At 42.0% G+C, this 14829-nt stretch overlaps 2 protein-coding genes across 2 annotated transcripts; one reads left to right on the top strand and one right to left on the bottom strand.

The window, feature by feature from the left end:
• Nucleotides 1-267: 267 nt before the first annotated feature.
• HAUS1 (HAUS augmin like complex subunit 1) lies at nucleotides 268-14713 on the bottom strand. Its single transcript, XM_059707216.1, has 10 exons — nucleotides 14479-14713; nucleotides 13224-13471; nucleotides 11957-12131; nucleotides 10636-10771; nucleotides 9364-9498; nucleotides 8178-8301; nucleotides 3079-3144; nucleotides 1879-1950; nucleotides 1604-1651; nucleotides 268-621 (listed from the first exon to the last, which is right to left on the bottom strand). Exons 2-10 carry the CDS (start codon nucleotides 13251-13253, stop codon nucleotides 571-573), a joined length of 837 nt encoding a protein of 278 aa, XP_059563199.1. The 5' UTR covers nucleotides 13254-13471; nucleotides 14479-14713; the 3' UTR covers nucleotides 268-570.
• LOC132239985 (THO complex subunit 6 homolog) lies at nucleotides 4676-6021 on the top strand. The gene has a single exon (XM_059707213.1). The coding sequence runs from the start codon at nucleotides 4841-4843 to the stop codon at nucleotides 5864-5866; it is 1026 nt and encodes a 341-aa protein (XP_059563196.1). The 5' UTR covers nucleotides 4676-4840; the 3' UTR covers nucleotides 5867-6021.
• Nucleotides 14714-14829: the final 116 nt, after the last annotated feature.

Genomic DNA, 14829 nt, shown 5'->3' with positions numbered 1-14829 from the left:
CTGTCCTCTATCTATGAGTCTGTCTCTATTTTGCTTGTCTCCATCACTGACTTTAAAGGCCATCTTTTTCATAAATTAAATTCCTGCATATATTAACATTTGGAGGTAGGCAGGTGAGCTGAACAGAAAGCAAACCCCTGGAGAGGGAAGAAAAACAACTGGAGTCAGAGAACCTTTTCTTTTTGCTTAACTGACCTAATGAGTGACTACATGACAACTGTCATTGTATTCACTTAATAGGGCCACTGAAGGACACTGAACCACCAATAATATAGAAAACCAACATTTTTATTATGAAAGCTATGTATTTGGGCACAAAAATGCAATACATAGCAGAAACCACTATCCCATCAATAGTGACATTATCTCAGCTAAGAACACAGACATTAAGTTATCAAGGAACACCAAGAGGAAACAAAGTCTTTTTAAATATATATTTTTCATTTTATTTTTCCCATCATCATTTATTCCCCTCTATATATTTTATTACTCTTAAGGTGTTTTTAATCTTAAGATTAAAGTCCTATTTAATTTACTTTGTTCGGGAGCACAAAGTTTATTTGGCTCTGGTCACAATTCCATCATGTCTACTTTCTTTGTGAGTTCAGCTTCAATGGTATCCTAAAGGAAGAAAGAAACACCAAAAATACTATAAAGAATGACATAAAACAGGTGCTCTAACTTCTACCCCTATTTAAAATAATGGAAATAAAACCCCCCATTAAAACAAATTAAAAAAACAACATTACTAGTATAAATATTAAACATGCTTTTACACATTCCCTTTTACATCTCTCCCCTTTTCCAAGCCCCAGAAGTTTTCAGACTCTTCAATCTAATCGCCATCTAAAGAGGGGAAAAGCCTTAGAGAGATGATTTAGTATAATGATACAGGAGTAGATTTTCCTGACCTTTACTCCTTAAACAATGTACTTCCGTAATTCCAACTTTCCGTAACAGCAACTTTCCTGGTCTCCTACAGAACCCACCCTCCTTATACTAAAGGCCCTTTTCATCATAAACCAACTGGCCCTCTTCAGTCCTATCTTCCATTGAATACTCCCAGGCAGCTGGGCCTCATCATTTCCCTAAGCTTGGAAAAGCCCTCCATTTTTGGCTCTTGAGCATTGGCCAATTCCTTTTGCCTAGAATATCCTGTCTCACTTGCCCACCCTTTCCACCGAAGACAATCGAAGCAAGAATTTTAAAGACATAAAAGACCACTATGTATTCTTTTTGTGGAAAAGAACATATATACATATGCTAAAAGTATTACAAGATGCATGAGAATGATACATAGCAACTTTGGTTCTCTACCTTCCTAATGCCGCGACCCTTTAATACAGTTCCTCATATTGTGGTGACCCCCAACCATAAAATTATTTCTGTTACTACTTTATAACTGTAATTTTGCCACTGTTATGAATCGTAATGTAAATATCTGATATGCAGGATGTATTTTCATTGTTTGCGACCCACAGGTTGAGAACTGCTGGTTTATGGTTTAGCTTTGAGGAGGAAGAAAGAAGGATGAAGGGAGCTTTAACTTATCAGCATTTATTTTATTTCTTTTTTAAAAGCTGAAGAAAAAAATGGAACTTACTAATTCTCGCTTTGCTTCTTCAATTTTCACCTGAGCAAGAGATGGATCCTTTTAAAGGCAAACAAAACAAGGAAAGGTTATATCACCTCATTTAGGGCTCAAGGGGAAAAAAATGCAAAGATCCTTTCAAAAGTCAAAAATCTTACAGAGGGTATACCCACTGAAATTCAGCTTGAACTTTAAATCCTTAAGCATGGATTCACTATATTCATGATCATTTAGTTAGTGTGTACTAAAAAGGACATTTTCTTTTTTTAGTTCATAAAAATGATTACCGGCATTAAATCTAAATAGGACTCCAATTTTTTCTTCAAAGGTATAGTCTGTTGTTTTAGTTCTGCCAGTTTCTGGGGATAAAAAAGACAAACAAACAAAGTCACAGAGTAACAGAGATATTCACAATTAAATACTGCTCATTTCTGAAATAAAACATAGTAAAGCCTCAACACTAGAAATTTAAAATAATGGCTCAAAGATAAACAGACAAACTCACTTCTAATGGAAACAGTCTTTACAAGATGCTTAAAATAGAAGAGTTTTACTCCCATTTACTAAAAATAGGATTAAGTATGCTGTCTAGGAACCCAAAATAATGTGATTAAGAGGAATTGAAATGTAAGGGAACAATTAGAATCTCAAATACATATTTATGAATTGTCAACTTTAGATTCCAAAAATCAAAGTATAAAAAATTTTTTAAGAATAATAAAATATATAGGGGGGATAAATGGTTATGGAAAAGCAATGAAATAATATATATATATATATATATATATATATATATATATATATTTAAAGAAGAGCCCTACACGGTTTGGCTGAGTGGTTAGTGTTGGCTGAGGACTGACAAGTCTCGGGTTCAAGTCTGGTTGAGGGCATGTACCTCTGTTGCTGGCTCGATCCCCAGCCACAGTCGGGGCATGTTTGGGAGGCAACCAGTCGATGTGTCTCTCTCACATCAATGTTTCCCTCTCTCCCACTCCCTTCCGTTCTCTCTAAAAAAATCAATTGAGAAAAATATCCTCGGTGAAGATTAACAAACAAAACACACAGAGTAATAAAATAACACAAAGTCCCTGTTATTTCCTTTTCCCACCAAAACAGATAAAATCTTTATAAAAATAGGAGTTTTGGGGCCTGGGTTTTTACTGTACTTTGACAGAGAAAAAGGAGGAAGATCTAGATGGTCAGCACATAGTTCCTCAATAAATTTGTTTAGTAAAGAAATCAATAATGTATAACTGACTCCAGCAAAGAGTTTCTAGCATATAGTAATAAAGAAAACCAAACAAATGTGAGGATATATACAGCTAAACAAGAAACAAAGATATGAATGCTGATGAACATAAAGTACAGAGGTAAAGGAAAATAAATCAGGTTAAGAGTGAATAAAGCTCTACAAAAAGAAACAAGTAAAAAAGCAGATTGTGCACTAAGATTTTAAAGAAAGTTAAACTGGGTTGAATCAACCTCACCTCTGAAAGTTCTACTAGTGATTGATGAGACAGAGAAGCCTCCATGCCTCGGGCTGAAAGTTTCTCCTACGGTTACAAAAAAGGGGGATTCAGTTAAGAAAATTATTTTCAAAGTGATATCATTAAATGTTTTCAACATATACTAAGTGTACCGGTTAATAATGCAGATTTTTTTCAATAGATGGAGTTATACATATGATGATATAGATGCGATTTGATATGTATGCTATTCTGTTGTATTGACAACAACCTTCAAAACTTCATATGTCAAATTTTCTGAAGGTGTTAACGTCATAGATATTTTTACACTTAAAAATGTCAAATTTCATGCCAAAAAAAGAGTATTTGCAGGAAGTTTTAATTCATTACTTTATTTTGAAGAAAATTGCTGCTGAATACTTCAGGAAGCTTGTTCCATATCAAGATACTTGGTTTAAATGCTTTAAAAGTGATGATTTCGATGTGAAAGACAACGTCCAGGTCAACCAAAAAAGTTTGAAGACCAACAATTACAAGCATGATTGGATGAAGATGCATGTCAAACTCATAAACAACTTGCAGAAGGATTAAACATTGCTCAGCAAACAATTTCCGATCATTTACAAGCGATGGCAAAGATTTTAAAGGAAGGAAAATGGGTGCCACATCAACTGAATGAAAGACAAATGAAAAACCGAAAAGTCATCAGTAAAATGTTGCTTCAGCAGCACGAAAGAAACTCTTTTTTGCATTGAATTGTGACTGGTGATGAAAAGTGGATTTATTTTGAGAATCCAAACTACACAAAATCATGGATTGATCCAGGTCAACCATCAACATTGACTGCAAGGCAAAATCTCTTTGGAAAGAAGACAATGCTCTGCGTTGTGGTGTATTATAAGCTTCTAAAACCAGGTGAAACCATTAATATTGATCGCTACTGACAACAAATAATCAATTTGAACCACCCTTTGATCGTGAAACAACCAGAATGTGCCAGAAGACACAGCAAAGTAATTTTGCTTCATTGATGACACACCATCACACACTTCAAAACCAGTTAAAGACACGTTAAAAGATCTTGCCTGGGAAAAGGAGACATATGTAATACCCTTTGTAATACTTTAAGCAATAAAAAAAAATGTAATAGGAAAAAATGCCAAAATAATAATAATAAAAAAAAGATCTTGCCTGGGAAATATTAACCCACCCACTATATTCACCAGACCTTGCTCCTTCAGATTACCACTTTGTTGGGGTCCAACCCCAGCAGGTCCAGGGGTCCCCAAAGGTGTGGACGGAGTTGGTGAAGAAGAAATGACACGGAGACAGCGTTCAGTTTGATCAGCAGCTAGCCAGGATCTCAAGCCAAGTTCTGTCTTTTATTGTCTTGTTACATCTGTATTTATACCAGTTGATTTTAATCCTGTCAATTTCTATTCCAAAGGTTAGGACGTTTCTTATCTCCATTCCAGGGAGTAAAGATTATGTAGCTTAAGGGTGGAAGACGGGTGGCACGCTGGAAGGCGGGTCTGCTAGGCGGGGTGGGGGAGGGGATCCGGCGTAGCGGGCCGCGGTGGGCGCCTCTTAGTGTCAGGGCCGGGAGGTCTTCGGGCGTTCACCTCTGCTCCTGGGGCTCCGGTGGCACACGGAGACCGCCTGCCAGCCGAGCCTGCTGGCGGTACTGGGCCAGTGGGACGCAGGGAAGGTAAACCGCTCCAGAACACTTCCCGACCCGGGAGGCTGTGTCGCCCGAAGCAGTCTGGGATTTGTAGTTCTCGAGATGGAGCGAGCTGTGCCGCCCACGGTGCCTCTGGGTCAGATGGAGGTGTTTCAGGCCCTGCAGCGGTTGCACATGACCATCTTCTCCCAGTGTTTTTCACCCTGCGGGAAGTTCCTGGCGGCTGGGAACAATTATGGGCAGATCGCCATCTTCAGCTTGTCTGCTGCTTTGAGCTCCGAGGCCCAAGAGGAAAGTAAGAAGCCCATCGTGACCTTCCAAGCCCACGATGGGCCTGTCTACAGCATGGTCTCCACGGATCGACATCTGTTCAGCGCTGGGGACGGGGAGGTGAAGGCCTGGCTTTGGGCAGAGATCCTCAAGAAGGGCTGTAAGGAGCTATGGTGTCGTCAGCCCCCGTACAGGACCAGCCTGGAAGTGCCTGAGATCAACGCTTTGCTTCTCGTCCCCAAGGAGAATTCCCTCATCTTGGCAGGGGGGGACTGCCAGCTGCATACGATGGACCAAGAGACGGGGACCTTCACGCGGGCCCTCTGGGGCCACACGGACTACATCCACTGCCTGGCGCTGAGGGACCGGAACCCTGAGGTGCTGTCTGGCGGCGAGGATGGGACTGTGCGGCTTTGGGATCTGCGCATGGCCAAGGAGGTCCAGACAATTGAGGTCTACAAGCATGAGGAGTGCTCCAGGCCCCACAATGGGCGCTGGATCGGATGCTTGGCAACCGACTCCGACTGGATGGTTTGTGGAGGAGGCCCAGCACTCGCCCTCTGGCACCGACGATCCTCCACACCCACCACCATCTTCCCCATGTGGGCACCACAGAAGCATGTCACCTTCTACCAGGACCTGATTCTGTCAGCTGGTCAGGGCCCCTGCGTCAACCAGTGGCAACTGGGTGGGGAACTGAAGGCCCAGGTGCCGGGTTCCTCCCCAGGGCTGCTCAGCCTCAGTCTCAACCAGCAGCCAGCAGCACTGGAGTGCAAGGTGCTGACAGCTGCAGGCAACAGCTGCCGGGTGGATGTTTTCACCAATCTGGGCTATCGGGCCTTCTCCCTGTCCTTCTGACCTCCCGAAGCTGGTAGGGCCGGAGCAGAGGACCTGGAAGAGGCCCTAAGCCCAGCCTCTCAGGCAGGGAGAGGGCCTGGGGCCTCAGGGAGCAGGGGTCGGAACTGTTTTTTCTTTTTACAAAATAAAATTTCAGGCTTAAAAAAAAAAAAAAAGATTATGTAGCTTAAGGGTGATAGTTCGTAGTTAAAGTAATTAACTACCCGCCTGGCATTTAGTTAAGGGGTTTTATTCCCTCCCTAACTCCAGGGAAAAATCCCTACCTGGGGAAACAACCTTTCTCGGAGAGGTGACCTTGGTTAAAACACATAGCGCCAAGAAGGTGAGCAAACATATTAAGAACAGTATGCCATATACACCAGGTCCCTTGAAACTTATGCTGTGCAGATGTTTCTTCCCTGCAGCGACTGTGTCAAGCAGCAAGGATGGACCTTCTTCCGCCACCACTTGTTCCGATCGATGGCACAAGTACTTTCTGAGCAGCACTTCAAAACGTACGAAGAAGTGGAAAATTGGGTCTCTGAATGGTTTGCCTCAAAACAAGGAAAGTTCTATTGGGACGGTATCCACAAATTACCTGAAAGATGGGGGAAATGTGTAGCTAGCGATGGACATTACTTTGAATAAAGCACTTTTGATGTTTCTCTTGAAATTATGCTTTCTCTGATTACAAAATCTGCATTATTAACCAATACACCTAGTAATCCAGTAAAGATAAGCTACAAATCACAGATGAAACATGCGTCTAAACACTTTTTTGTTGCATGTCAATCTTTCCCAGGGTCACAGATTTGTGATAGGATGGGCACAGTGCTTCTTAAGATTCTGAGCTTCGGGGCCTGGCTGTCTGTAAGGGATTCTGGTGTGGGGTGAGGCTACAGTGTTTTGGCCAGGCTCAAGCCTCAGACTAATGAAAGGACAGGGTCCTCTCATTGCCACATGCAAGTCCCAGCTGGAGAGCAGGGCCCTCCCAGCACAATTATAGCCAACAGATATGGTTGTAAGCTTGAACCTATGGTCCAAACACGTGGCCCCACGTGCCTTGTGCTAGAGTTCGGGTGTGCTGGGAGCCGGTCCCTTCAAGGGACCTGGCATATATGGCATATGGTTCTTAATATGTTTGCTCACCTTCTTGGCGCTGTGTTTTAACCAAGGTCACCTCTCCGAGAAAGGTTGAATCCCCAGGTAGGGATTTTCCCCTGAAGTTAGGGAGGGAATAAAACTCCTCAACTAAGTGCCAGGCGGGTAATTAATCACTTTAACTATGAACAAGCATGCTTAAGCTACATAATCTTTATTCCCTGGAATGGAGATAAGAAACGCCCTAACCTTTGTAATAGAGATTGATAGGATTGAATCAATTGGTATAAATACAGATGTAACAAGACAGCAAGACACAGAACTTCAGAGACAGAACTTAGGAGACAGGACTTAGAAGACAGGACCAAGAGAGACCGAACCTAGGCACAGAACGTTCTCTAGAGACAGAAGGACTTCGCTGGAGAGAACATGGCAAAAGATCGTGGACTGAACCTGACTACAGAAATTGGCAAGAGAACCTGACTAGAACCTGGTGACTGAACCTGGCTGGAGATCTCAGACTGAACCTGGCTAGAGAACCTGGAGAACCTGGCTGGAGAACCTAGCAAGAGAACATGGACACAGAATTTGGCTGGAGATTGTGGCTAGAGATCCTGGCAAGGCTGCTGATCAACTGAACGCTGTCTCCATGTCATTCCTTCTTCGCCGACTCCGTCCACACCTTTGGGGAACCCCTGGACCCGCTGGGGCTGGACCCCGGCATGGGTGCATGTAGTTGAGTGAGGTTGAAACTCACGAGAATGCTGTAAACAACGTGATCACGCCCCTACTTTGCCTCGTGGCATCTGCTATAAAATAAAGACACGGCTTGTGGGCGCTGGCGCTGTCTCCTCATCAGGGAGCAGCATCCCACCGAGACCCAGCTTTCATTCTCTTGTCTGTCTTTTTTCAATCCTTTCACCCCCCCACTCAGGATCACCTTTGGCCATAACATTCTGGATCTACTGCTAAGCAGCTATGAAACCTTGGGCAGTTATACCAGTCTTCTCTCTGTGTTATACTTTTACATGCGCCTCCCTTATTTGACCATGGCTGCAATTACTATCTTATTCATCGCAGCTTCTCCAGTGCTATGTATATGTGTATATGTGTATATATGTAATTCCATATATATAAGTTCCCTTGTCTGTAAAAAAGGATTGGTAATACTGCATAGGTGTGAAATGAAGGTCAAAAAGAGAACTAACATTATTCAGTCCTTCATACATACCTCTAAAGCTCTGATTCCAAATCTGGATTCTTCTGACTTTGCTTTTAGGAAGTCCATGTTCTGAAGACGACTGTTAACTTTGGCCCTTTCCGTAGACAGCTGCAACTCTGCCTTCTTGAGATCACTTTAAAAAGTAAAATTGAAAGATTTTTTTCTCCTCAGTGAAACTATTATTAAAAAGAAAAGCTCAATTACTTTTTGGGTGGATTCAACTCTGAATTAGACAATAGATAATATAGTTGATGAATTTTCTACCATAAAATTTATATCCCAGACTAATTAACAGGCATTCTTTTAGGTCATCCTTCCCTCCATGTTGTTATCTGGGGTTTTTCTCAAGAAACAGGAAATAATTTTAAGGTTAATTTATACCAACTATTCTTAGAGAAAGTAAATCTGCTGCTTAAAAAAGTGACTAAAAATACCATAAAGCTGCCCAGCTGGCGTGGCTCAGTGGTTGAGCATTGACCTATGAACCAGGATTCATGGTTCGATTCCCGGGTTCAGGGCTCATTGCCTGGGTTTCGGGCTTGATCCCCAGTGGGGATCAATGATCAATGATTCTCTCTCATCATTGATGTTTCTATCTCTCTCTCCCTCTCTTTTCCTCTCTGAAATCAATACAAATATATTAAAAAAAATACTCTAAAGCCAATTTGAATTAAGGAGATCCCAAAAGGCCTCTCTCCTGCATGTGACATAACATAGTGCCTTGCATATACACAGTCAATATTTATTGAATAAATTTACACACTGCCAAATTATGTATGCATATACATATTTCTGATCCGTAGCATCTAATCTCTGGGACAACAGGGACCTAAAAAAGACCCAGAGCATCAAGAGAGATAGTAGAGCACTAGCGTAAAAAAAAAAAAAAAAAAAAAAAAGAGCAACAAATTATAATGCACTTTAAGTTGCCTTGTAGTGTATAAGTAAAAAAAAAAAAAAAAGAAAAAAAAAGAAAATTCACATACATTTAAAAAATGAACAAACCCAGGTTATTTGTAAAAAGAAGGAAAAATTACATTAAGTAAAAGGTGAAAGTCTATACCCAACCTCCATTCAAGTCATTTTCTACTTTAAAAAACATTTTATGGACCCCATTTCTTAAAAACTAAATATAATAAAGTCCTATTATTGCCTTTTAGTAAAAATTGTCACCATTTCCAATTCAGTTACTTACTCTCGTAGACATTTTTCTAATACTAAACTTGCAGTTAATTTTTTTTCAAGTTTTGCCAATTCAAGCTTGAGTTCTTCATTTTTGGATTTGGCTCGAAAAAGATCAGAGGTCAAATCATTCACTGCAGAGAGAAAACTAAAAAAATAAAATAAAAGAATCTGGTCACATAAATGGACATCAAGGACAATAATTGCAATTATTCCTCATTTCTAACAATGATTTGCTCTTTATGTAGATTCTTCCATAACCCTGCTGTTTCGTAACTCTATGGATTTTTATCTGCTGTTCTCATTGCCTGCAAAGTCCTTCTTCACCTGGCAAATTTTCCTGTCTTTCAAAACGCAAATAAGATGGACTCCCATCCTGGAATTCACCACCCTTTTCTCTGTGCCCAAGCTACAGCTTGCACACTCTTGTTATGTTACAGCTGTCACACTCTGAGTTATACTTTTACATGCGCCTCCCTTATTTGACCATGACTGCAATTACTATCTTATTCATTGCTGCTTCTCCAGTGCTATGTATATGGCATATAACCAGTATTTAGCGTCTGCTAAACTGACTTAAGTCTAGATGCCTGCTGCCATACAATATACATATTTTTATTCCTGAAACACTACTCTTGAGCATATATATAAATTCCAAGCCCTTACATTGACAATGAGGAAGAATAGCTGCATAGTTCTCTGTAAGTTATAGTTGTCGTCCTAGCTAAGATCTGGCCACCAGTGGTATTCATATAGACTTTGGAGTCAGACAGCGTTTGAACCTCAACTCTGCCATTTACTAGCTCAGAGATGTTCTTTAACGCCCCTCCTGAACTTCAGTTTCCTCTTAGGGTTAATGGAAGAATAATGCCATTATACAGGTGAAATGCCTGTGACAAAGAATAAAGGTCCTTAAACTACTCCACCCCGTAGGGTAGGAACATAACCAAAATTCAGTATGCTGAACCAGATGATGTAGCTTACGACTTTTCTCATTGTATACTTACAGGGAATAATGTAAGAGATACCCAATACCTTTCCAAATATACATGAGAATCAAACTTCAAAAACCTGATCCTGGAAGGAGAAAACACTAAAATTTAACCAATACCAAGTTTACCTGAAGTAATCATACATACTCACTAACAAAGATAGAGTTAATTAAATTCAGTGTTTTGGCACTTATTGTCCATTTCCCACACAGAATTACACTGAGAAACAGTCTTTTAGGTCAAGACCTTATAACATATATGATTACTGAAATTAAAACTATCATAAAAATTACCTGGTTACTGAGGTATCCTTTATTTCAAGGGCCACTGCACTGTCAACCAAAGCATTCAGATACCTAGAACCAGTGCTAGAGAGGTTGGCAGGGGAAAAATTCACACTCTCCATGAGAAGGTCTTGAAGATGCTTGGCTGAAAAGATAAAATAATTCTATGATGATTAAGATGTTTGTTTTGTTTCATGTTAAATTTTTAACAGTTTAACTGAATCTTTCACATATCATACAATTCACCCACCTAAAGTATACATACCTGTAAATCAATGGCTTTTAGTATATTAAGAGTGGCATACCCATCAATACAATCAATTTCAGAACATTTTCATCACCCCAAAAAGAAACCCCACTTCTTAGTAATCATTTTCCAATTCCCAACCCATGAAGCCCTAGCAACCACTAATATGCATTTTGTCTCTACTCATTTGTCTATTATGAACATTTCATGTATATGGTACATCAGCCCTGGCCAGTGTGGAGCATCCTCCCATACCCTGAAGTCTCGCGTTTAATTCCCGGTCAGGGCACATGCCCAGGTTGTGGGTTCCACCCCCAGTCAAGGTATGTATGGGAGACAACCAATCAATGTTTCTCTTTCACATAGATGTTTCTTTCTCTCTCACTCTCCCTTCCTCTCTAAAAACAAACAAGAAAACCCTAAAAACTTTTCTACACTAAATTATTCTTGTACACTTTGGTATTAAAGGGTGTCCCAAAATTCACACAAGAAGTAATTTGATAGAAAACACAGGTTTATAATTAAAAATTGTAAATTTTTATTGATTCATAAAGTATACAGTATAGGGTTATGTATGGAATAGCATATCGGGTAAATGGCCTCCACGGCTTTGCTCGCACATACGCACTCTTGATCACGGTGCCGAATTGATGTCCCCGGACTCTCAGCAACACTCTCACGAACTGCTTCGATGTTTTGTGTTGAACGACTTGAAGGACGGCCAGAGTGTTTAAGATCACTAATTGATCCAGTCTCCCTAAATTTTTTAATTAATCTCTTCACAGTTGATAAAGTTAAATCACTATTCCAACCATATTTTGCATGAAAATTGCGAACTGTAGCTGCCAAACCTTCATTATTTTTAAAATATTGCTCAACAATGAAAACGTGTTGTTCTTTCGTGTAGCCCTCCATTTTTAATAACCCTGAACTGTCAGCTGTCACGCTATCTTTTTTTTCTGTTGGCAACACTTTACGGCACAAATGGCGTAAAATTCAAATCTTGCGTGAATTTTGGGACACCCTTTATAAAATTTGGTTACTTCTGGTTATCTCATTTAAAAACTCTGCAGTTAATCTCACCTTCCGATTCATATTCACTTGCTTTCTGCTTCAAGTCCTCTATTACCAGGTGGCCATCCCTGTCCCGGACCCTGTTGCGTTCTGAAAGGTGATGTAAAATCTCTGTGGTCCGGGCATTGACCTCATATTGTGGAATAGGATGATCTCCAAATATCTTTTTCAACCACGCAGCAACCTAATCATGCAAAGGAAGACAAATACTTTAAGTCTTGTTTGTAATGGCACAAAGCAAGTATCACAAATAAACGATCAGAAGCCAACAAAGTGCTTTCTATGAATATTCTGAAGTCCTGCTTACTTCACATCCTAACTTGTCTTTAAGAAGATACATACCAGATGTCAGGAAATAAGTGAGGAATCACAAGGAACAAAATTACCAGAAAACAATCCGTCCTTTCCCAAAGGAACAAAAGCGGCAGGTAGGCTAATAATTGGCATCACTCAAATAATTTAGAAGACCAATATGCATGTGCTAACAAAAGCATTCGTATCCATGCGAACTCTGAAAAAAAGAGTTGCCCACCATACACAAGCCCCACAGGGGCTCCTAGGGCTGGGATGTGGGACACAGGCAGGTCAGGAGTGTGTAAGGACAAAAAAAGACCTTTCCTTTTCTTTGCAATGGCCTTCCACGGTTTATGAGAAGTACCTGGTGATTAAACCCCAAGATTGTTGGCTCCTCTGATTCAAACAGCTCCTGGGTGCAAACTATGGGACAAGATGAGGTGCTCTCAAGGCTACATTCTTGCATCCCCCTTCAGAACTCGAAATCCCGTTTCGCCCCAGCTGGTTTGGCTCAGTGCATAGAGCGTCGGCCTGCGGACTGAAGGGACCCGGTTCGATTCCAGTCGGGGGCACATGCCCGGGTTGCAGGCTCGATCCCCAGTGCGGGGCGTGCAGAAGGCAGCCGATCAACGATTCTCTCTCATCACTGATGTTTCTACCTCTCTCCCTCTCCCTTACTTTCTACAATCAATAAAAATATATTAAAAAGAAAAGAAGAAGTCCCACTTCAGACTGCTGGGAGGGATTTTGTACCAGGGGGCTCCTCAACTCCCTTTCAAGCCCAAGACTAAGCAGGGGAGGGAAGGGAAAGGCCCTTTCCAGGGCCGTCCAAGTAGAAAGGGGAATCAAAGAGCATGAAGGCGGGACTGAACCTGGGCCCCCGGACTAGGTAAGTAAACCTGGCAGGAGATCCGCCCGGCAGGCGGGTGAGTCAAAGACTCCGCTTCTAGGACGCAGCAAAGGCCCGCTCCCGCCCCATCACCTGCGCCTCTTTCTCCTCCGACGCTTCCATAACTGCCGCTCCCGCCACTTCAGGAGCAGATCCTCTCGGAACAATTGCCGGGCTCGCTCTGAAGGCCCCGCCCACACGCCGTGGGTCCGGCCCCTTAGGGCCCGGGACTTCTGGGAGTTGTAGTTTTCACCAAGACTCCAGGGTGCTGCGGGTCTCCAGCACTGCAAGCCTCTCCCTGCTGGCCACCTCGCCTCGCCCTCCGCCCTCCATGGTATAATCTACAGGAGGAGAATAGAATCGCATAGAGACACGCTGTGTTTTCTTACATTTTGACTACTAACTTGAATTGCTTGTCTTAAAGAAAATACCTGAAACTTGTTTTTTGGATAGCAGATGTTTGTGGGCACTAGCTTAAACTTTTTATTTTACCCCGGCATTATAAACTGCAGCAACCTTAGTTTTACCCGTTAATCTCCACTACCAAAGAGCTAAATGTGCTGGAGACGTTTAAAATAAATAGCTGACATTCCTGCCCGGTGTGGCTCAGTTGTTTGGAGCGTCCTTCCTTACACCGGAAGATGGCAGGTTCCATTCGGGTCAGGGCATATACCAGTTCCCGGGCCGGTGGGGCACATACGAAAGGCAGCCAATCGATGTTTCTCTCCCCCCACCCTCTATAAAAATCAATGAAAACATGTCCCTGGGTAAGGATTAAAAAATAAATAAGCCCTAACCGGTTTGGCTCAGTGGGTAGAGCGTGGGCCTGCTAACTCAAGGGTCCCAGGTTCGATTCTGGTCAAGGGCATGTACCTTGGTTGCGGGCACATTCCCAGTAGGAGGTGTGCAGGAGGCAGCTGATCAAAGTTTCTAACTCTCTATTCCTCTCTTCCTCTCTGTAAAAAATCAATAAAATATGTTTTAAAAAATAAGATAAAAATAAAATTGTTGACAGCATTCAACTGCTAGCGCTGCCACTCTTCCATGTAAAGTTCTCTCCTCCCTCCGTGATTGTGGTTAACACTGTGAGTGATTCTTGATACTGCTACTGCAATGTATACTTTTCTATGAGATTTATTATTTTTCTTCATTGTTACAGGAACCCTGTAAATTAGACACGTTACTTTACATATTTCCACATTAAAACCACACGCACATAGGCCTCCCCTGAGCTTGTCAAGTTTAGTATGTGGCCCCTCTATCGTCCAGAGGGTGCTTGGCAAAATTCAGAGCCCAACATGTTTGACACAGAGGGTCTGGGGTGGGGCCCCATTGATCTGAGAATCACTTCTTTCTGCAGAAAACGGTTTCGTAGCGACAGCCTCAGACCTGACACCCTCCGACCCGCCTCACGGTCAACCTGCCCGCCGCGCCCTCGGACGGGGTGTCAGCACCACCTGTTTCCGGAATCTGGCCAGGGAACCGCTTCACCACTGGTTCCGCTACCCACGTGGTCGCCCCGGGCAGTCACAAGGTCAACTGGAAAGACCATAGGAAATGTGTCAGCAATGCCCGCGCGGACGCTGGCAAAGGTCTAATCATTCCTTTTGAAGTTTACACCTAGAAATAATACCTAAAAAGAACCCCAAGTAACCACCCCCACCTCGCGAAGGGCAGATTTGCATCCGGTAGGTGAAAG

Source organism: Myotis daubentonii, chromosome 8, assembly GCF_963259705.1.
Source record: "Myotis daubentonii chromosome 8, mMyoDau2.1, whole genome shotgun sequence".
Lineage (NCBI taxonomy): Eukaryota > Metazoa > Chordata > Mammalia > Chiroptera > Vespertilionidae > Myotis > Myotis daubentonii.
Note: the sequence above shows the minus strand (reverse complement) of the source record. Positions and strands in the feature narration are given on the sequence as shown.

Bases quoted from the DNA above. Each gene is read 5' to 3' on its own strand.
- LOC132239985 (XM_059707213.1), top strand. From the start codon at position 4,841: ATGGAGCGAGCTGTGCCGCCCACGGTGCCTCTGGGTCAGATGGAGGTG.
- HAUS1 (XM_059707216.1), bottom strand. From the start codon at position 13,253: ATGGAAGCGTCGGAGGAGAAAGAGGCGCAG. The intron at 12,132-13,223 runs GTGATGGGGCGG...TTGCATGATTAG, and splicing joins CGGAGGAGAAAGAGGCGCAG to GTTGCTGCGTGGTTGAAAAA. The intron at 8,302-9,363 runs GTAAGTAACTGA...TACTTTTTAAAG, and splicing joins TTAGAAAAATGTCTACGAGA to TGATCTCAAGAAGGCAGAGT.